Source organism: Ruditapes philippinarum, unplaced genomic scaffold, assembly GCF_026571515.1.
Source record: "Ruditapes philippinarum isolate M1 unplaced genomic scaffold, ASM2657151v2 ctg584_1_1_1_1, whole genome shotgun sequence".
Classification (NCBI taxonomy): Eukaryota; Metazoa; Mollusca; class Bivalvia; order Venerida; family Veneridae; genus Ruditapes; species Ruditapes philippinarum.
Window position 1 is genome coordinate 23267 of NW_026854286.1, and position 22867 is coordinate 46133.

At 35.2% G+C, this 22867-nt stretch overlaps 1 protein-coding gene and 1 long non-coding RNA gene across 2 annotated transcripts; both read right to left on the reverse strand.

Moving 5' to 3' along the window:
- Nucleotides 1–891: 891 nt before the first annotated feature.
- Nucleotides 892–6440, reverse strand: LOC132739660 (uncharacterized). Its single transcript, XM_060727409.1, has 2 exons — nucleotides 6290–6440; nucleotides 892–1454 (listed from the first exon to the last, which is right to left on the reverse strand). Exons 1-2 carry the CDS (start codon nucleotides 6438–6440, stop codon nucleotides 949–951), a joined length of 657 nt encoding a protein of 218 aa, XP_060583392.1. The 3' UTR covers nucleotides 892–948.
- A 2610-nt stretch (nucleotides 6441–9050) lies between these two features.
- On the reverse strand, nucleotides 9051–22803 carry LOC132739664 (uncharacterized). Its single transcript, XR_009627037.1, has 6 exons — nucleotides 22288–22803; nucleotides 21697–21757; nucleotides 14583–15157; nucleotides 13997–14053; nucleotides 12762–13718; nucleotides 9051–12349 (listed from the first exon to the last, which is right to left on the reverse strand). It is a non-coding gene; the product is annotated as an uncharacterized LOC132739664 (long non-coding RNA).
- Nucleotides 22804–22867: the final 64 nt, after the last annotated feature.

A 22867-nucleotide genomic window follows, 5' to 3' on the forward strand; every position in this document is an offset into this window, starting at 1 on the left:
ATCGATGTAGTGGGCCCATTTCACTCCGACTGACAGTTGTATTGTTTGTAAACAGAAGCTGGACATCTTTTGCCTGTCTTAGTGTACATTTTTTGGAGCAGCGTTTAATTCTTAATATTTCTCACAAATATATGTCTGCCTTGCTGGAAGTTGGCATCTACATAGTTGACCATGTCTTTCCAACTTATGAAGTCAATTTTTTTGTCAGTATCGTCTTCAAGAAGGCTGTCAGCCTATGCCCATCCACTCCATACTTAGTCACTTTACCCTTCAATTTCACCGTACCTTAATCGAAATATCCTCCTTCTCACGCTCCTTGTTGATTTCAACTAAAATTAGTATATGCCGTCGCAGTGAGATGTTTCTTGGAGCGTAAGTGGTGTCGTAGTGGTGTCGTGTATGGTGATGATGTTAATGGTTGTAGTGCCCGCTGGCCAGTTTATTGTTTTACAGTCTATTGTTTAATTTGTGCTCAAAAAAGTGTCCATTAAGTGCTTTTTAACGTTTTTTTGGCTAATGTTTTCCCTCGGCAATTTGTTAACGTTTTTGCGGAAACAGTGCTTATGTGATGATCGAATCCACCTTTGAAAGCTCCAAACTTTTATATTTGAACTTGAGGGAAAAGAAACAAAAAAGTTAGTTGATTTGAAAAATTGTCATTTTTAATGATGAAATGACGGATAAACGTGAAAATATAATATTGCATAAAACAAATACAATGTGACTAGAAAGAATTCAACTATCAAAATGATTTCCTTGAAAGACAAAGTTGGGGGAAAGAACTGCCAACAATTTTATGCATGTTAAATATAGTATCAATGAAACAAATTTATGAAAACTAATCTAAACAATCAACCAATAATGAATTTACCTTGCAGATTGGCATAACAATTTAACATTGTAAAAGGCAAAATTATACTAAAACTTGGGTAGGAGGGTGAGAAATCTTCATATGCATATGTGTTGAAACCGGCAGTTGTTTCTGTAGCAAATTCCCTCATTATACAGGTTACAGGTTTGTGTGCGTTTCCCACGAAAAAGGTTGTTTGTTTGACCCCTTTGTCCTGGCCTGAATTTTTGCTGGAAGCTTAACCCGTCTGTGATGGCTTTGTTGTACAACTCCATGTTAGGCATGTCCCAAGGTGTTGTTGTTGGGCATTCCTCACGAAGTTTCCGGAACTGAGTGTCGTATTTTATTGCTGCATATGTTCCGGCTAGTTTCGCCAAATTCTGTACCGTTGATGAATGTTTCATCAGTGCAGGACCCAACTCTGGTGATTTTTCTAAGAACACTGAAACAAAAATTGGGTAAGCATTGTGCCATGCTTCCATAGTCTTGATTTCTTCAATGTCCTTTTTATCTTGACTGATTGTCCAATCTGGGTGATGTTTGAAAGTCAAAGTTCCTGACTCTTTAGAGGCTATCAAACTTGATAGAGGCAAATACTGATCCCCTCAAACTGAAATACCTTTTCCCGCTTGTTGAGTTTAGTCTGGAATGGATATCTGGACAGATGAAGGAACTGCTGAATTCCATATTGTGATGTGCCTGCCTTTTGAGAATTGACAGGGCTGTTGCTGGTGGATTTATCTGTCGATTGTGTGGTATTTGTGATTGTTTCCTTTCCCTTCAAGAAGTCCCATTTCTTTTAAAGTGGATAATACTTGACTGTGTCACAGCCGGTAATTTTATTCGTCTAATTCTGCTGTAGACTTCTGTGCCTTCGGAGGTGTAGATCGGTATTTACTCATTGATTTTCATTTGCTCATCTGAATAAGAATGCTCAATGCATAATACAATGTTTTATACTATAATATATTTACATGTGTATGTATATGATAAGGAATACTTATTATGCCCCCATTTCGAAGAAAAGGGGGTATATTGCTTTGCACTTGTCGGTCCGTCGGTCCGTAGACCAAATGGTTTCCGAGTGATAACTAAAGAACCCTTAGGCCTAGGAACTTCAAACTTGGTATGGTGATTGGTCATGACCAGTAGATGACCCCTATTGATTTTGGGGTCAAGGGGTCAAAGGTCAAGGTCACATTGACCTTGAAAGCAAAAACCATTTCCGATCAATAACTCAAGAACCTTAAGGCATAGGAACTTCAAAACTTGGTATGGTGATTGGTCATGACCAGTAGAATGACCCCTATTGATTTTGGGTCAAGGGGTCAAAGGTCAAGGTCACATTGACCTTGAAAAGTCAAAAAAACGGTTTCCGATCAATAACTAAAAACCTTAAGGCCTGGAACTTCAAACTTGGTATGGTGATTGGTCATGAGCAGTAGATGACCCCTATTGATTTGGGGTCAAGGGGTCAAAGGTCAAGGTCACATTGACCTTGTAAGCAAAAACGGTTTTCCGATCCAATAACTAAAGAACCTTAACAGCCTAGGAACTTCAAACTTGGTAATGGTGATTGGTCATGATCAGTAGATGACCCCTATTGATTTTGGGGTCAAGGGGTCAAAGGTCAAGGTGACATTGACCGTTTGAAAGCAAAAACGGTTTCCGATCAATAACAAAGAACCTTAAGGCCTAGGAACTTCAAAAACTTGGTATGGGTGATTGGTCATGATCAGTAGATGACCCCTATTGATTTTGGGGGTCAATGGGGTCAAAGGTCAAGGTCACATTGACCTTGTAGGTAAAAACGGTTTTTCCGATCAATAACTAAAGAACCTTAAGGCCTAGGAACTTCAAACTTGGTAAGTGATTGGTTATGACCAATCAGATGACCGCCTATTGATATTTGGGTTAAAGGGGTCAAAGGTCAAGGTCACATTGACCTTGTAGGTAAAAAACGGTTTCCGATCAATAATGAAAGAACCCCTTCAGGCCTAGGGACTTCAAACTTTGAGATGGTGATTGGTCATGATCAGTAGATGACCCCTATTTGATTTTGGGGTCAAGGGGTCAAAGGTCAAGGTCACATTGACCTTGTAAGCAAAAAAACGGTTTCCGATCAAATAACTAAAGAACCTTAAGGCCTAGGAACTTCAAACTTGGTATGGTGATTGGTCATGATCAGTAGATGACCCCTATTGATTTTGGGTTAAGGGGTTAAAAAAGGTCACAAAGGTCACATTTTGACCTTGTAAGGTAAAAAATGCTTTTCGATCAATAACTAAAAGAACCCTTATGCTTAGGAACTTCAAATTTGGTATGGTGATTGGTTATGACCAGCAGATGACCTATTGATTTTGGGGTCAAGGGTCAAAAGGTCAAGGTCACATTGACCTTGTAGGTAAAAACGGTTTTTCCGATCAATTAAAAAAAACGCTTAGGCCTAGGAACTTCAACCTTTGTGTGATGATTGGTCATGACCAGCAGATGACCCCTATTGAGTTTTAGGTGAAAGAGGTCAAAGGTCAAGGTCACATTGACCTTTTAAGTAAAAACGGTTTCTGGATCAATAACTCAAGAACACTTAGGCCTAGGAACTTCAAACTTGGTATGGGTGATTTGTCATGACCAGCAGATTACTCTATTGATTTTGGGATTAAAGGGGTCAAAGGTCAAGGTCACAATGACCTTGTAAGTAAAAATGGTTTCTGATCAATAACTAAAGAACGCTTCGGCCTAGGAACTTCAAACTTGGCATGGTGATTGGTCATGACCAGCAGATGACCCCTATTGATTTTTTGTGGTCAAAGGTCAAGGTCACATTGACCTTGTATGTTAAAACGGTTTCCGATCAATAATAAGAGAACCCTTAGGCCTAGGAACTTCAACCTAGGCATGGTGATTGGTCATGACCAGCAGATGACACCCTATTGATTTTGGGGTCAAGGGGTCAAAGGTCAAGGTCACATTGACCTTGTTAGGTAAAAACAGTTTCTGATCAATTTACACAAAAACGCCTAGGCCTAGGAACTTCAAACTTTGTATGATGATTGGTCGTGACCAGCAGATGACCCCTATTGAGTTTTGGGTCAAGAGGTCAAAGGTCAAGGTCATGACCAGTAGATACTTTATAACCCTTATTAATTGTTTGATCACTGGGTCAGAAGTCATGCATAATAACCTTATCACATGACTAATTGGCTGCTGATAGGGGGCATACATGTTTTACAAACATATCTTGTTCCAAATTAGACTATCTATGGCAAATAAATTTATTTAAATAATTTTCAATGATGACCCCTCTAACATTGTGATAAATGTAATTCATCCCATCATCAGTAAGATGAACACCATCAGGTTTCAGAAGGTCTAGACGTAGTGTAGCATAATGTCGCATTTTCCAATAAGATACATTATGAAGATTTCTAGTGTTTTCTTGAACTAATTTATTGACTTCCTTTACTTTTGCATTGTAAAGTGAAGGGTTCACATTTCGTGTACACCATCTTTGAACTAGCTGCATTATAAACACATGTTGTAGATTGTATCTACCTTGGAAGAGAGTGGCAGTTGCAATAAGGTGTTGGGCCACTTCCTCTGTGGTAACATCACCAGCACTATCCAGGTCATTGCCACCCAATCAAAGGATTAGGTAGTTAGGCCGCAAAATCCTCATTTTTGTATGAAACAAATTCATCATAAACGTGTTGGACAGTCTTCCTCTATCCTCCACTATATCCAAAAAAACGACTTGCTGATTTTCATTCAGCCTGAAAGCTTGATCCAATTGACGATGTTTTCGCTGTAAATAGTGTCTGAAATGATTCATATGTGAATCTCCGAGCAACAGAATATTGGCAGGCATTTTATGGGCTATCACTATATCAATCTTATATTGTATATCGTCCTTCACGACATGTACAGTTCCTCTCCAGTTGTAAATAACACATGAAGTTTACCTTGCTTCTAGTTCTGTGGTAATAACCGGGTTCGACTAATATTTGGTATGAACTGGAGGAAATTATCCCTACTGGGATGCCTGACTGCAAGTGACATACACTATGGTATTCATAAAGCTATTTATTCTTCAAATAAATGATTATCTAATGTCGAAATTAAAAAAACCCTTAGAAGTGAACAATTTTTTTTTTAGCTGAAAATTGATTATTTGATGTAGTGTAAGGGATTTAAGCATGAATTGACTTGATGATGTTACAGCTTGATTGCACACTGATTTGCCACCCTTGTCTTCAAGCGGTTATTAAGACCACTGAAGATATTCCAATCATTTGACCACTCATACAATTACACCATATGGCACACATACCAACTAATCTTTATAGTACCACACATAAAAACATTAGCCGAAAAGAGCAGGAATGAGATGAAATGCTCTGTCACCATAATTTTGGGCTCAAATGGAAGTTGAGACGAACGTTCAGTTTTCAGTTTTGGAACATCCCAAAAATTAAAAAACTCTTTAAAAGGACAAAGCTTAACGAAAACATTTGTATAAATGACAAATACCTGATCTTCCTTGATGGAATTAAGTGGCGCAACAACGATAGTAATTAGAGGTTCCCCTGTTCCCAATTTCTTCTGCTTTATGAATGGCAGAAGTTGAAAAATTATACTTTTCCCGTATCCAGTAGGTAAAACTGCTATAGTGTTAATGCCTTCAAATTATTCATGCAATGTTTCAACTTGTTCAGGGCACAGAGTGTATGAAATACCTATTTATCAATGGTGTACTTCAAACATGTGGCCCTCCTTTTATAGGGTAGGTTAGACCAGAAGACTGCATATGTTCTGTGTACTCGTACTATTCAAGGTCCTTATCTGAAGACTGACAGATTTTTTTGCTGAAGGTTCAATATCGCATATAGCCTTAAATTGTGGCTGAATATCTCGGCCAATGCGTTCTGCTTGAGAAGTATTTGTTGCCTTGAACGTCAGACAAAGAATTTTGAATGTATCCATCAGACAACTTATGTCTTCCTGGCTACCCTTTGTCTTCAAGAGGTCCAGTGCTCTAAGGAATGGTGTAAGCGTCAGTTCATATTTTCCGAAAAAATCTGCCTATTTTGAATTTGGTTGAAGTTGTCTTCAGATGACCTCCTCTGCTGCAGGAACATGAAGGTTTTTTATGTTTTTGGGTCGTTTGTATTTTTCCTTGAATTCCTTGATTTTTTCCGCATCTTTTTTGTCAGAAACTCGGAAAGCTTTGTTAGTGGTACTTGTTAGTGGTATTAATGTCTGTATATATTCACAAAAATCTTTAAGTGTTAATTTTGATTATAAGTAGAATTGTCTTTGAATAAATCAATATTTTGTTAATCATCGATGAATACGACTGATAAGTTAAAGCAAAAGCCTCGTACTGATAAGCCAGTTGTGATGTTGTGCTTTGTTGGGTAGTTGCCATATTTTGGAAACTTTCATCAGTTTCACTTGTTTGCTTTTGTGCTGCAGGAGGATCTTCAGCAGCTGGTGGTTCCAAAGTGTCAATTGTTATCTGAGGGACTTTGACATGCTGATTTAAAGACTCATCAAAAGGTGACTTTTTAGTTCGGCGTTCGAGAAGCATGTTCTCAACTTCTTTGTTGGAAGCAGCCAATTTTGACTGAATGATGACTTGCCTTTCAATTAATGTCCGTATATATTCACAAAAATGTTTAAGTGTTAATTTTGATTTTAAGTAGAATTGTCTTTGAAGTAAATCAATATTTTGTTAATCATCAATGAATACGACTGATAAGTTAAAGCCTCGTACTGATAAGCCTTGCTACTAGCTGCGTCGTATCTGTGGGGTCCATTAAGGAGTTATGCAGGAGATGAATTTTATAAACAGTACAAGGATGTATGTCATCCCAAATGGTCCATATTTGTGTATGAACAATCAACAATTAATAAAAAAATTATTTCCTATATAAAATATATTTAGTTTGTTTTAACCAATATCTGTCTGTTTGTCATTCCAGAGTAATTTGAAAATTTTATTATTTAAGAAGAAAATAGTCAGTGGAGGAAATATTGCACATGTAATAATATACAGCACAATAACACTGTTACTATAGTGTTAATTTTTGTTGCAACATAAGGCATACTCGGTTACTATAGTGTAAATGCAGGGGTAAAGGTACAGAAATCGAAAATAATGAAAAAATAGTTGGGGGCCACTTAAAGGCTAGGGGTCTAGGAGGCCAGAGTTCCCCCCAAACTCTAAGACTTGCAGTTTAGTGATTTAAGAAGCTCCAAAAAAACTGAAAGATATACCCAATTGCTTAATTTATCTTCAAATATAATTATTTTGAAATTCACACAAATTCACTGAGCAATAGTATTTAAGCAATATCTACTCATTTCAATTAACAGTTAATGTCCTAAGCCAGACACTATTTGGTTTTTAGCTCGACTATTCGAAGAATATGAGAGCTATTGTAGTCGCCCCGGCGTCGGCGTCCGCGTCCGCGTCGGCGTCTGCGTTGGTTAAAGTTTTTTGTAAAGTCAAATATCTCAATTATTACTTGTGATATTCAATTGAAACTTACAATAGTTATTTATAGTAACAAGGTACATCAGATTGACAAGTTGGATAACTCTGCCTACAATATTGACAGAATTATGCCCCTTTTTAACTTAGAAATTTTGGTTAAAGTTTTTTGTAAAGTCAAATATCTCAATTATTGCTTGAGATATTCAATTGAAACTTACAATACTTATTTATAGTAACAAGGTACATCAGATTGACAAGTTGGATAACTCTACCTACAATATTGACAGAATTATGCCCCTTTTTAACTTACAAATTTTGGTTTAAGTTTTTTGTAAAGTCAAATATCTCAATTATTGCTTGAGATATTCAATTGAAACTTACAATACTTATTTATAGTAACAAGGTACATCAGATTGACAAGTTGGATAACTCTGCCTACAATATTGACAGAATTATGCCCCTTTTTAACTTAAAAATTTTGGTTTAAGTTTTTTGTAAAGTCAAATATCTCAATTATTGCTTGAGATATTCAATTGAAACTTACAATACTTATTTATAGTAACAAGGTACATCAGATTGACAAGTTGGATAACTCTGCCTACAATATTGACAGAATTATGCCCCTTTGGAACTTAGAAATTTTGGTTAAAGGTCTTCAAAGATATTTACTTGAAACTTTACACATGCACGTAGGGTCATAATTGGAGGGTCATAATTGTATGTCACTGACCAAGTTCCATAACTCTATCTTGCATTAAGGCTGATTCATATCCCCTTTTCTACTTAGTCTCTTGGTTAATGTTTACATGCAAGTTTACATATCTCAATAACTATTAAAGATATTTATTTAAAACTTCACATATGCATTTAGAGTCATAATTGTAGTTCACTGACAAAGATCCATAATTCTATCTTGCATTTAGGCTGATTTTTCTCCCCTTTTTTAACTTAGAAATTCATGGTAAAGTTTTGCTTGTAAGCTGTTATCTCAATAACTACTGAAGGGTTTGTGCCTTTTTTGGGACAATTTAAGCATTAATAATAATAAAGCTGTGATTTACTTAATAAAACATCTTAATAACAAGCCTTTGTACCTTTTCTGTCAAATTTATGTATTCATAGGTAATTAGTATTATTATACTCAATAAAACACCCTTGTGACATTACCTTCCGAATAGTCAAGCCAATACTGTATAATTAGACTCTCTCCAAGGCCTATAACTTGAATTTATAAAAAAAAATAGCCCTTTTGTGAACTTAAAAAACTTAACATTATCAAGGCTCTTTTACTATCAAGCACTTAGAATAGTCGAGCGTGCTGTCCTTCCGACAGCTCTTGTTTTAATGAGATTTAATCTTTTTCCATTGTCTTCCACTTGCTGATGCACTAGTGTATGTAATTTTTCTTTATTCACCACCATATTTGGATTTTTTGCTCAATACTTACTTTTTCAATTTTGCCAACTGAGCTTGGCACTTAGCCTTTTCCAACTTCAATTTTTAAATAGAATAATTCAATTTTTCCTGCTTTTTTCTCACAGCTTGTTCTTTCTTGTTGATTAGATGTTTTCGATAATTTTTGTAGGCGCTTTTTACACATTTTTTCATTGCTGGTGTAACTTTCAGATTCTTTCTTTTTAAAGCAGTTTTTATTAATGCAACAACCTCATTATTCTTCTGTCGTTGATCTTTCATCCTCAGTGATGTCCCCCATTATATTGAAGGTGCCTTCAATTAAACGGCCACTGAATGCTGTTAAGATTGCACAAACAAGGTGGTTCAATACAGGGTACCTTGGATTGTCAGATGTTTTAAATTTTCCAACATGGCACCAAAAACCCGAATCCACTCTCTTTTCATCATATCTGCCTCTAAGGTCACTGACTTGTTGATCAACATTAAAAGCATTCAACTCCATGTCAAGATGACCAGTCTCTTATACAGTGTTGACATTTGGAAGAAAACTTGCCAGGTACTTGAATGCTTTTTTGTGTCTGGCTATGTTAGGATCCAGTACTGATAAACAAATTAATTGGATGGTCTTGTTTCTCAGAGGATCTTAAATCCTATAGAAAACTCTTAATCTCAGAAAAACTATTAAGTTGACAAAAAAAGTCAATAAATAATCACACATACATAATTTTTTTACTAACAAAAATCATTGCCTTAACAAATATATATAGTATATAGTTTTTGATATTTACTTATTAAATAAATGACATGGTGTGTATCACTATAGTAATGTTGCTTTCTTTAAGTATTAAAAAGTATTTTGAAATTGACATGTCAAAAAAGGACTGTAACTGTACAACTGAAAGGAAGGTGATGTTTGCCTTAAACACAAAGACGCTCAATGTACTTTGAGATAGAATCTTCGGCTGCTCAATTCCAAAAATGAATTGCTGATGGTAATGGTTCAGCTGGAACTCTGATTGGTGGTGGGAGGTCTCAGATCCATGGCTTCCCCCTTCTTCCTTTGCTTTACTTTCTAAGTAGTCGTAGAAAGAGATGGCTTGGTGAGTGTGAACACCCAGAGCTGGTACAAGAAGCTGGTTCAACAGTGCAATATACATGTACCTCTCTTCTAGGCTTCCTTGTGTGGTTTCTGTCATTGTACTGACATCTTTCACCCTTGGCGCTTTCTGTATAACCTTTTCAACAGGGACTGTAGTCTTGCCAGTGCCAGCCCTTTTGCAGATGTTTCTCTTCTTGAGGTGCTTGATGAGTTTCGTTTCTGATACTGCTGCATAGCTGCATGAACATAGATGAGGTGGTCTTTCCCTAGTATGTATACTGTAACAGTATATGTGGCAGTACACTACTTCGTACATACCCTCCAGCCCACACAAAAGGCATGTATACTCCTTCATCTGTAATACATATAATAACATGATGTTAAGCTATATATACAGATAATGTTTAACTTACTCCTGCAAGACCTGAGTATGGTGGTTGTACTTATGTACTGTATGCTGTTGTTGTTGTGTTTGTTGCATACATATAAAAGGAGATGCCTGTACTAAGTGCTTGTTACTATCCTTCCTTTCCTTTACTGTCTTTACTGTCTTTTCGAAGTTGAAAACTTCTATTAGTAGTTCCAAAAAAACCTTTCACTTAGCAAATTTGAAGGAATATAAATATAGTTTGGGTGGGGTAGGGAAGGACGTGTTGAGCTCTTAAGGAGTTTGCAGTAGATGAAATCCAATCAACCTTCAACTTCCCATCTACAAAGGTAAGTCTTTGTTAATTAATTTAATCTCCTGCATAACACCCTTAAGAGCCCCACACAAGATTTTAGAGCAATTTCTGCAAATTTGCATTTACAATCAACAGCAATTGTACTGTAGTTTTTTAATAAGCAAACTTTATACATCTGTTACAATAGCATTTTGAAACTTTTCAGATGGTATTTCTACAATATCTCTTTTATAGAATTTTTGCATTTGTCCAACCTTCAGCATTTTAATAAGTGATTGAGTTTCACTCCCTCTTTCTTTGCTTTTGAAGTAGATGCTGATCTTATGCTATGTGGCTTAAAATTACTGTCTATACCAGATGCTTTGAGAACACTTTAAACCCATCTAGCTATTGTAGCTTTGGATGCTTTATTAAATGGGTTTATTGTTGCGATAACTAGACAGTTACTTGTCCTGATATTTCTAGTTTTCTCTATATATATATATTTACCGGTATTTTAAGTATTTACAATACTGTAACAAAATTGCCCCTTTGATGGTAGCAATCAAAGGCTAGACCTTGTTGCAAATATCATGTTAAATAAGTTCCTCATTTACTTGAAGCCGAGTTGATAAAACACAACAGAAGGACAAAGTCTTCTACTATAATTTTATTTTCACAAACATTCATATTTCCATTTACACAAAATTTCCTAAAAACTCATACTCAATCTTTTACCAAATTCTCTGGCTCACTCCGACTAACTCCTGACCAACTCTAACTAACCCCCCCTTTTGCTCTGTTCAGCCCTTATATATGAGAGCCCTGCCGGACTGCCGGACAAACAATAGAGACGGCAGACGGCAGCCTCCTTGATACCGAAAGAGATTAGATACAAAAGTAGATAAAATGATTCAGAGGCCATTTACTGTGAAGTGAGAGGCCAATTACTGTAAAGCACTTAATCTTCCTAAGCAAATAAATTTCATATTACTTTGCATAAAAATCATATCAATTTCTTTAACAGAATAGAAAGAAATTGTAACAATACAAATTTTAGTGTTTTTATCAAAGACAATGTCCTCAAGGTGAGCTTTTGTGATGGCCAATTGTCCGTCGTCCATGTGTTGGTCCATGAAGAACAAAAATCTTATAAAATCTTCTTGTAAAAAACAGTGTTCAATCTAGAACAAATTTCCAGGGGCCCTTCGGGCCCATAAACTTTTCAAAAGGGGGTCATTTGAGAAAAAAAGGGGCAAAGTTTTTGGTATTTTGTGTTTTTCCCTTAGTTGCTTCATTATTTGTTCTTGGGGATCTGCTCGAAGCCCTCTGTTTGTAAATCCAGCAATCTTTTCTGACACTTTCTCCCCCGTTTCAATTTTTCCTTTAAATTTATTATCTAGATCTTGCAGATAATCATCATTTTCTTCTTCCTCATCAGTTTCAGACTGTCTGTCAGAAGATAAAGCAGCTACGTCTGCTGCATTATTGGTATCATTTGTATTTTCGTCGTCATCGTTGTCCGAAGATGTGTCACTGCTGGAGGTTTCATGGTTTATTGTTTTTCGTTTTTTCGAAGTACCCACATTGTTTGATGCATATTTTCTCTTTATTGATTTTATATCAGCCTGAAGTTTTTCTACCGTTTCAGCAACTGCAGATAACTTTATACCATGATGTGACATTTCTTGCAGCATATTTGTCATGGTTACGAAAATCTTTCCCCTTTACTGACAAATTCACTTATTTTATCCGGTGAGGTGCCTCCCTCCTCGCGCGCAGCTTCTGTCTCACTTCCGCCCACGAGTGTTTCCATTTTTACACTGTAAACAGAAATCGGGAGTCTCTTAAAATTCCATTTATTTGAGCGCTATTTTTTAAAACATCATGGATAAATAAATTCTTACTTTCAGGGTGTCCATAATTGAAAAATTATTTACAAATTTTTATAGCAGTAAATGGTGAATTAATAAATGTTTTATCGTTTGACACGATACATATATCACTGTTACGAATATGACCCGCGTATTGGGGTCAGCGTTATGGTTGCTTCTATTTTTAATGATCAAGCGAAAAAAATATTTTTATGTAGCATGATTTAATGTAAATAAATCTATGGATTTTCAAAAAAGATAATATTTGTATCTATATTTGTTCCTCTGTAAGAGGTTCGGGTTTATTTTTTAAATTATAAGATCTCCGTAAGAGAATAACTACTTCATAGAAAATTTTTACCTCTGTAAAAGGTTATGCTATCTCAAGTTTGTACGACACTGTTTCATTCGCAAACCTTTTGTCAGTTTGCAACGTTTCCTTTACGGAAATGAGTAGACATCTTGTCTAAAAGTACAGATGTTAGACAGAACAAAGGATTCTTATAATTAATGGTTATGTACTGAATTCTGAAAAAAAGTTATGAAATCATAAATTACCAGTGATAGATTTAATGTTCCAAGTAAAAATATTTTCCAATTAAAAACCTTATTTATCCTTGTAAAAACAAAATATCACTCAAGTTTTAACTGTGAAAATTCTTAGACTGACTTTGGCTGCTGTTAAGCCTTGCACTGATTAGTAAGCTCGCTCACAAAAGGGGCTATGTGGTAAATTTAATATCTCATTATCATGAATATTTGTTTGGCTACATGTTGGGAAAAAAATGTATGCAGAATACATTTCAAGACATGAGTAATTAAAGACACACACCCATAACAACAACTGGCTTTCCCCTGAAAGATTCAATGACTGACTTCTGATGGTCTTTCCAGTAATTATCAACTGTTGTGTTGGTACCATGTATGTTGCTTGGATTCCATGAAACTGGTCTGCAGAAGGAAATTTTAAACCTAGCATCTTGGCCCATAGAGCCAGTTTGCCATGATTATTTCCAGAAGTCAAGATACTGGCATATGTAAGGAAATCTCCACTATGAAGTCTTTTGTTCATCTGTGACTGTGAACACCAATTTCTGTGGATGTGTCCATTGCTACATATCTTTAAATTGAAAAACAAATTTAAAAAATACCAAATATAGAATTATAATTATACCTTTTGAAAGACTTATTTCCAGTTACATTTTTAGCTCACCAGAAGCATAAGTACCTTTGTATAATTGTTATATAAAGTGTCTGAAGGATGATCAACTGTAGAGATTTCTTCCTGACTGCTGGCTTCTGTGCTCTCTGGATTAACCTAAAATAACACATGTAGAAATGGGAAATTATTGAAATATTTTAAACAGAATTGGAAAAAATCACACCATATTACATTTAACAATTAATGCTGTGATGAGAACTTGGGGAAAGTGCAAACTATACTTAGAGATTGGTATCATGATCCATTTAACTATATGCTACTTAATATTATTAATATATTATAAATGCTATAAAATAAAAAAATATTAATTTGAATAACAATTTTGCAGGCACCTAAATTTTAAAGAAAAGCCACAATAGTTAAAGCTTTATTACCTTTACAACATCCACGTCTTCATTTTCCTGAGTTGATTGACCTGCAACTGCTTGGTTCTGAAATATCATTTTCATACTCATAATATTATGATAAAAAAATTATTAAATATGAAACAAATTCAAAGGCGGCATGGTTAACATATGGGACTAGTTATTAATCTAAGGATCACTAGCTGTGTGGGTTCGAACAGCATATAAGTATACAACTGACCTACTTTTCAGTTTCTTATTAGTCCCCATTAGAGAAAACATACCTTAAAAAGTATGTTTATTATCTCTGCTCAGCATTACAAAAAATAACTTAAAGATTGCTATTGATCACAAAAGTGTACTGACAGAGGCATACAGTCTAGTATGGATTACTGTGTCCTGATATTACCTCCAAGTTATGACCACTTAAGTACAATGAAATCGGAATTAAAAAGTTGTAGCCATTTGCAGAATTTGTTTTGGATTAAAACTGTATCCTAGAACTTGTGTGTAAATTAACTGTTATACTGAGTCCTATAAAATATGAGTCTAAGACTTTTAATCTCATTTTGAAATTGTACTTTTATCAGAAAAATTAATAGGATGTGATATTTACGTGATTGCAAGATTGACTCAACCATTGCACATTTCTTTGCAATTCATATATGCAGCCCCAAGCCTGGTTAAGCTGCATCTCCAGCCAGTTCACTTTCCCTTCCAGATGTTGGACTCTGGTTTGGTCAATTGGTATGATATACTGGTTGTGGAGAATTATCTTCACTTATTGCATCATCTGCATTTAATACATTTAATGCAGATGTCAACACGGAGTTGCATCATCAAAACTAAAAATAATTAAATGAAACTAAGTAAAACTAGTGTAGACTTTTGTTTTCAAAATGCAACAATGAACAATTCTTTTGACTTGCACAAAAATACAAGAAAATTGATGTACTTGGAAAATTATGCTATTTTAAGACTATAATTATGCAATGGACCTTTCCTTCTTAAAATATATGGAAAAATCAGGGTATTCTTTAGATCAATCATCATAATAGTGCAATTTGAGCAAGTTTAACATACAAAACAATACATTGATTCCACTTAATCTTTATATGTTTCTTGATTCCTTTTAGTCTCCACCTCCACCTCAAACATACACTGGGCCTCTGCAGCCTTCTCCAAATTGATCTGTGGGATAAAAAGTATGATGTAAGCTAATACAGTTGCTGTTTTTATACCCCCAAAAACGAAGTTTGGGGGGGTATATAAGAGTGACCTGGTGGTCGGTCGGGCAGTCGGTCGGTCGGTCCAGACGTCCGTTGCATTTTCCTTGTCCGGAGCATAACTTGAAGACTAATGGTTGGAATTCAATATAACTACATACAATGGTCAAGCACATTGAGAGGAAGTGCAGTGCACAAGAACCATAACTCTATCTTGACTAATTACAGAGTTATTGCCCTTTGTTACTTTTCCTTGTCTGGGGCATAACTTGAAAACTACTGGTCGGAATTCAAAACAACTTCATACAATTGTCAAACACAATAAGGGGAAGTGCAGTGCACAAGAACCAGAACTCTATCTAAAGTAATTACAGAGTTATTGCCCTTTGTTGCTTTTCCATTGCCTTTTTTGTCCGGACCATAACTTGAAGACTAATGGTTGGAATTCAATATAACTTAATACAATGGTCAAGCACATTGAGAGAAAGTGCAGTGCACAAAAACCATAACTCCATCTTGACTAATTACAGAGTTTTTGCCCTTTGTTACTTTTCCTTGTCTAGAGCATAACTTGAAAACTACTGTTTCGAATTCAATACAACTTCATACAGTTGTCAAGAACATTAAATGGAAGTGCAGTGCACAAGAGCCATAACTCCATTTTGACAAAATACAGAGTTACTGCCCTTTGATACTTTTCCTTGTCAGGAGCATAACTTAAAACGTACTGGTTGGAATTCAAAACAACTTCATACAATGGTCAAGCATAATAAGAGGAAGTGCAGTGCACAAGAACTATAACTCTAACTTCAGTATTTATAGAGTTATTGCCCTTTGTTCCTTTTCTTTGTCTTTCTGGACTTATTACAGAGTAATTCAATTAAACTTCATCAATGGCCAACCACATTGAAAGGAAATGCAACATATAAGAACCACAACTATCTTTAATTGCCCACAACCATAACTCTATATGTTAATTCTTTTACAAGGTATTCTGTTACTCAGTTACATCCTCATTTCCGAAGCAGTCTTGTGGGGGTATTAATCACATTTAGTGATAGTTCTAGTATTCTATATAAAGTACCTGATTTAGCCTTTTCATATTCTAACTGTTTTTGTTGAGAATCTTGGGTCTTTTTATTTTCTACATCATAAATAATAATACAAATAATTATACCCCAAAAAACGAAGTTTGGGGGGGTATATAGGAATCACCCGGTGGTCGGTCGGTTGGTCGGGCGGTCGGTCGGTCCAGACGTCCGTTGCATTTTCCTTGTCCGGAGCATAACTTGAAGACTAATGGTTGGAATTCAATATAACTTCATACAATGGTCAAGCACATTGAGAGAAAGTGCAGTGCACAAAAACCATAACTCCATCTTGACTAATTACAGAGTTATTGCCCTTTGTTACTTTTCCTTGTCCAGAGCATAACTTGAAAACTACTGTTTGGAATTCAATACAACTTCATACAGTTGTCAAGAACATTAAATGGAAGTGCAGTGTACAAGAGCCATAACTCCATTTTGACAAAATACAGAGTTACTGCCCTTTGTTACTTTTCCTTGTCCAGAGCATAACTTGAAAACTACTGTTTGGAATTCAATACAACTTCATACAGTTGTCAAGAACATTAAATGGAAGTGCAGTGCACAAGAGCCATAACTCCATTTTGACAAAATACAGAGTTACTGCCCTTTGATACTTTTCCTTGTCAGGAGCATACCTTAAAACGTACTGGTTGGAATTCAAAACAACTTCATACAATGGTCAAGCACAATAAAAGGAAGTGCAGTGCACAAGAACTATAACTCTATCTTCAGTATTTATAGAGTTATTTGTTCCTTTTCTTTGTCTTTCTGGACTTATTACAGAGTAATTCAATTAAACTTCATCAATGGCCAACCACATTGAAAGGAAATGCAACATATAAGAACCACAACTATCTTTAATTGCCCACAACCATAACTCTATATTTTAATTCTTTTACAAGGTATTTCTGTTACTAGTGACATCCTCATTTCCGAAGCAGTCTTGTGGGGGTATTAATCACATTTTGTGATAGTTCTAGTATTCTATATAAAGAACCTGATTTAGCCTTTTCATATTTTAACTGTTTTTGTTGAGAATCTTGGGTCTTTTTATTTTCTACAACATAAATAATAATACAAATAATTATACCCCCAAAAAACGAAGTTTGGGGGGGTATATAGGAGTCACCCGGTGGTCTGTCATTTGGTCGGGCAGTCGGTTGGTCGGTCCAGACGTCCGTTGCATTTTCCTTGTCCGGAGCATAACTTGAAGACTAATGGTTGGAATTCAATATAACTACATACAATGGTCAAGCACATTGAGAGGAAGTGCAGTGCACAAGAACCATAACTCTATCTTGACTAATTACAGAGTTATTGCCCTTTGTTCCTTTTCTTTGTCTTTCTGGACTTATTACAGAGTAATTCAATTAAACTTCATCAATGGCCAACCACATTGAAAGGAAATGCAACATATAAGAACCACAACTATATTTAATTGCCCAAGACCATAACTCTATATTTTAATTCTTTTACAAGGTATTTCTGTTACTAGTGACATCCTCATTTCCGAAGCAGTCTTGTGGGGGTATTAATCACATTTAGTGATAGTTCTAGTATTCTATATAAAGTACCTGATTTAGCCTTTTCATATTCTAACTGTTTTTGTTGAGAATCTTGGGTCTTTTTATTTTCTACATCATAAATAATAATACAAATAATTATACCCCAAAAAACGAAGTTTGGGGGGGTATATAGGAATCACCCGGTGGTCGGTCGGTTGGTCGGGTCGGGTCGGTCGTCAGACGTCCGTTGCATTTATCTTATTCCGGAGCACTGAGAGAATAACTTGAAGACTAATGGTTGGAATTCAATATAACTTCATACAATGGTCAAGCACATTGAGAGAAAGTGCAGTGCACAAAAACCATAACTCCATCTTGACTAATTACAGAGTTATTGCCCTTTGTTACTTTTCCTTGTCCAGAGCATAACTTGAAAACTACTGTTTGGAATTCAATACAACTTCATACAGTTGTCAAGAACATTAAATGGAAGTGCAGTGCACAAGAGCCATAACTCCATTTTGACAAAATACAGAGTTACTGCCCTTTGATACTTTTCCTTGTCAGGAGCATACCTTAAAACGTACTGGTTGGAATTCAAAACAACTTCATACAATGGTCAAGCACAATAAAAGGAAGTGCAGTGCACAAGAACTATAACTCTATCTTCAGTATTTATAGAGTTATTTGTTCCTTTTCTTTGTCTTTCTGGACTTATTACAGAGTAATTCAATTAAACTTCATCAATGGCCAACCACATTGAAAGGAAATGCAACATATAAGAACCACAACTATATTTAATTGCCCACAACCATAACTCTATATTTTAATTCTTTTACAAGGTATTTCTGTTACTAGTGACATCCTCATTTCCGAAGCAGTCTTGTGGGGGTATTAATCACATTTTGTGATAGTTCTAGTATTCTATATAAAGAACCTGATTTAGCCTTTTCATATTTTAACTGTTTTTGTTGAGAATCTTGGGTCTTTTTATTTTCTACAACATAAATAATAATACAAATAATTATACCCCCAAAAAAGGAAGTTTGGGGGGGTATATAGGAGTCACCCGGTGGTCTGTCATTTGGTCGGGCAGTCGGTTGGTCGGTCCAGACGTCCGTTGCATTTTCCTTGTCCGGAGCATAACTTGAAGACTAATGGTTGGAATTCAATATAACTACATACAATGGTCAAGCACATTGAGAGGAAGTGCAGTGCACAAGAACCATAACTCTATCTTGACTAATTACAGAGTTATTGCCCTTTGTTCCTTTTCTTTGTCTTTCTGGACTTATTACAGAGTAATTCAATTAAACTTCATCAATGGCCAACCACATTGAAAGGAAATGCAACATATAAGAACCACAACTATATTTAATTGCCCAAGACCATAACTCTATATTTTAATTCTTTTACAAGGTATTCTGTTACTAGTAACATCCTCATTTCCGAAGCAGTCTTGTGGGGGTATTAATCACATTTAGTGATAGTTCTAGTATTTTATATAAAGTACCTGATTTAGCCTTTTCATATTCTAACTGTTTTTGTTGAGAATCTTGGGTCTTTTTATTTTCTAGAACATAAATAATAATACAAATAATTATACCCCCAAAAACGAAGTTTGGGGGGGGGGAAATAGGAGTCACCAGGTGGTCGGTCGGTTGGTCGGGCGGTCAGTCGGTCCAGACGTCCGTTGCATTTTCCTTGTCCGGAGCATAACTTGAAGACTTATGGTTGGAATTCAATATTACTACATGCAATGGTCAAGCACATTGAGAGGAAGTGCAGTGCACAAGAACCATAACTCTATCTTGACTAATTACAGAGTTATTGCCCTTTGTTACTTTTCCTTGTCCGGGGCATAACTTGAAAACTACTGGTCGGAATTCAAAACAACTTCATACAATTTTCAAACACAATAAGGGGAAGTGCAGTGCACAAGAACCATAACTCTATCTAAAGTAATTACAGAGTTATTGCCCTTTGTTGCTTTTCCATTGCTTTTTTTTGTCCGGACCATAACTTGAAGACTTATAGTTTGAATTCTATATAACTACATACAATGGTCAAGCACATTGAGAGGAAGTGCAGTGCATAAGAACCATAACTCTATCTTGACTAATTACAGAGTTATTGCCCTTTGTTACTTTTCCTTGTCCGGGTCATAACCTGAAAACAACTGGTTGGAATTCAAAACAACTTTATACAATTGTCAAACACAATAAGGGGAAGTGCAGTGCACAAGAACCAGAACTCTATCTAAAGTAATTACAAAGTTATTGCCCTTTGTTACTTTTCCATTGATTTTTTTGTCTGGACCATAACTTGAAGACTAATGGCTAGAATTCAATATAACTGCATACAATGGTCAAGCACATTGAGAGGAAGTGCAGTGCATAAGAACCATTACTCTATCTTGACTAATTACAGAGTTATTGTCCTTTGTTACTTTTCCTTGTCCGTGGCATAACTTGAAAACTACTGGTTGGAATTCAAAACAACTTCATACAATTGTCAAACACAATAAGGGGAAGTGCAGTGCACAAGAACCAGAACTCTATCTAAAGTAATTACAGAGTTATTGCCCTTTGTTGCTTTTCCATTGCCTTTTTTGTCCGGACCATAACATGAAGACTAATGGTTGGAATTCAATATAACTGCATACAATGGTCAAGCCATTGAGAGGAAGTGCAGTGCACAAGAACCATAACTCTATCTTGAATAATTACAGAGTTATTGTCCTTTGTTACTTTTCCTTGTCCGTGGCATAACTTCAAAACTACTGGTTGGAATTCAAAACAACTTCATACAATTGTCAAACACAATAAGAGGATGTGCAGTGCACAAGAACCAGAACTCTATCTAAAGTAATTACAGAGTTATTGCCCTTTGTTGCTTTTCCATTGCCTTTTTTGTCCGGACCATAACATGAAGACTAATGGTTGGAATTCAATATAACTTCATACAATGTTCAAGCACATTGAGAGGAAGTGCAGTGCACAAGATCCATAACTCCATCTTGACTAATTACAGAGTTATTGCCCTTTGTTACTTTTCCTTGTATTGAGCATAACTAGAAAACTACTGTTTGGAATTCAATACAACTTCATACAGTTGTCAAGGACATGAAAAGGAAGTGCAGTACACAAAAGCCATAACTCCATTTTGACAAACTACAGAGTTACTGCCCTTTGATACTTTTCCTTGTCAGGAGCATAACTTAAAACGTACTGGTTGGAATTCAAAACAACTTCATATAAAGGGCAAGCACAATAAGATGAAGTGCAGTTTACAAGAACTATAACTCTATCTTCAGTATTTATAGAGTTATTGCCCTTTTGTTCCTTTTCTTTGTCTTTCTGGACTTATTACAGAGTAATTCAATTAAACTTCATCAATGGCCAACCACATTGAAAGGAAATGCAACATATAAGAACCACAACTATCTTTAATTGCCAACAACCATTACTCTATATTTCAGTATTCTGTTACTAGTAACATCCTCATTTCGGAAGCAGTCTTGTGGGGGTATTAATCACATTTAGTGATAGTTCTAGTCATCTTCCTTTAATACTCTCATATTTGAGATTTTCATTATACTCAATAAAAAAAACCCTAACAAAATTCTTGGGGATATCTTCACATTATTTAGGTCACAATAAGCCCAAAAGAATTGATGATAATGTTTTTATTTGTTTTATATCCATGACCATGTATATTTTCAACTTTTAACATTCCATTATGACGAACCTATAGTATTGTTACATAACTATTTGTTTTAAATAATTATTTATCTATTTTAACATGGTTGCAAGTTGAAAAGATCAGAATGCCTGAATTAAAATGTCATTATCTCATAATTCTTTAGAAATAATTCTTCACAAACATATATCATTCAATCAACTCACTTTTGCCTGCTTTTCTGTTACCGGCTTCTTTTTGGGTTCCTTTACTTTTGAAACTGGTATTCTGAAAAGCAAAAATGAAATAAATAAAAAAAGTATTCATATACTTCTATCAAATCTTAAGAACATGATTTGATAGCTTAAACTTCAAAATCAAAGTAGATTTGAATTTGTTTTGTAAGACAAACTGGGTGATTGGTTGAACCTAAAATCAGGCCCCCGCGGTGTATTTAGTGTGTTTAAAGTTAACCAAGATCCCCTTGTATACTTGTTTCTTTGAAAGGGGGCCACAAAAACTGAATTCTGTAATAAAACTTTTTGATATAATTATGTGATTAATCCAAAAATGTTCACCTTAAATATAAAACCAATTGATTTTAAAGAAACCTTTTTAATGAAAACCATTTATTGTAACATTCAAATTCTTCCATTTAGTTGCAAAGAACATTTAAGCAACAAATTTATTGTCACATTTTCTGCAAATATTTATCTACATGTATATACATTTTATTACCATCTTTACCAAAATTTATGTTAAGTTTTTAAATGATGCATAATCTTCTATTGTAAAAATAGAAACCAATTAAAACTTACTCTTTCCTTTTGCCACTTTCCTTGGGCAATTCCGGACTTTCCTAAACTCCTGGATGTTGGTACTAAGTTCCTTGCTTTGTTTTTCTGTTTCCTGACCATTTATCTCTGGACAAGTCTTAAATAAGAAATATAATCTTTATACAGACAATTAACTTTTAACTGGGCACTTCAGCATGTAGTCAAGGACACTTGAATGTTGTATGCAAATAGTGCCTATGTTGTCATAATTTACTTTAGAGAAATACATCTAAATCATATCATTATTATTGTGTTCTGTAAATAAAGTTATTATTACTATTTTTGAAAGGTCTGAGCATTAAGTCAAGTTAATTAAATTTAACTTATGTAAAATCAAAATACAGAAGTATTCCTTTTAAAAGATTGCTAAATTGCAACATTCATCCACAATCTTTTCTCAGTATGTTTTCCCAAAAAGAGCTTACAAATTCACTGCTCAGCTAGCTTGTGTTAAATCTAAATTGAATGCTAAATTCAAGTTTAATTTCAAACCTCAGATTAAGACTTACTTCCTCTATTATCTTCATAAATGATTTATGATCATCAATTATAGCCTGCATCC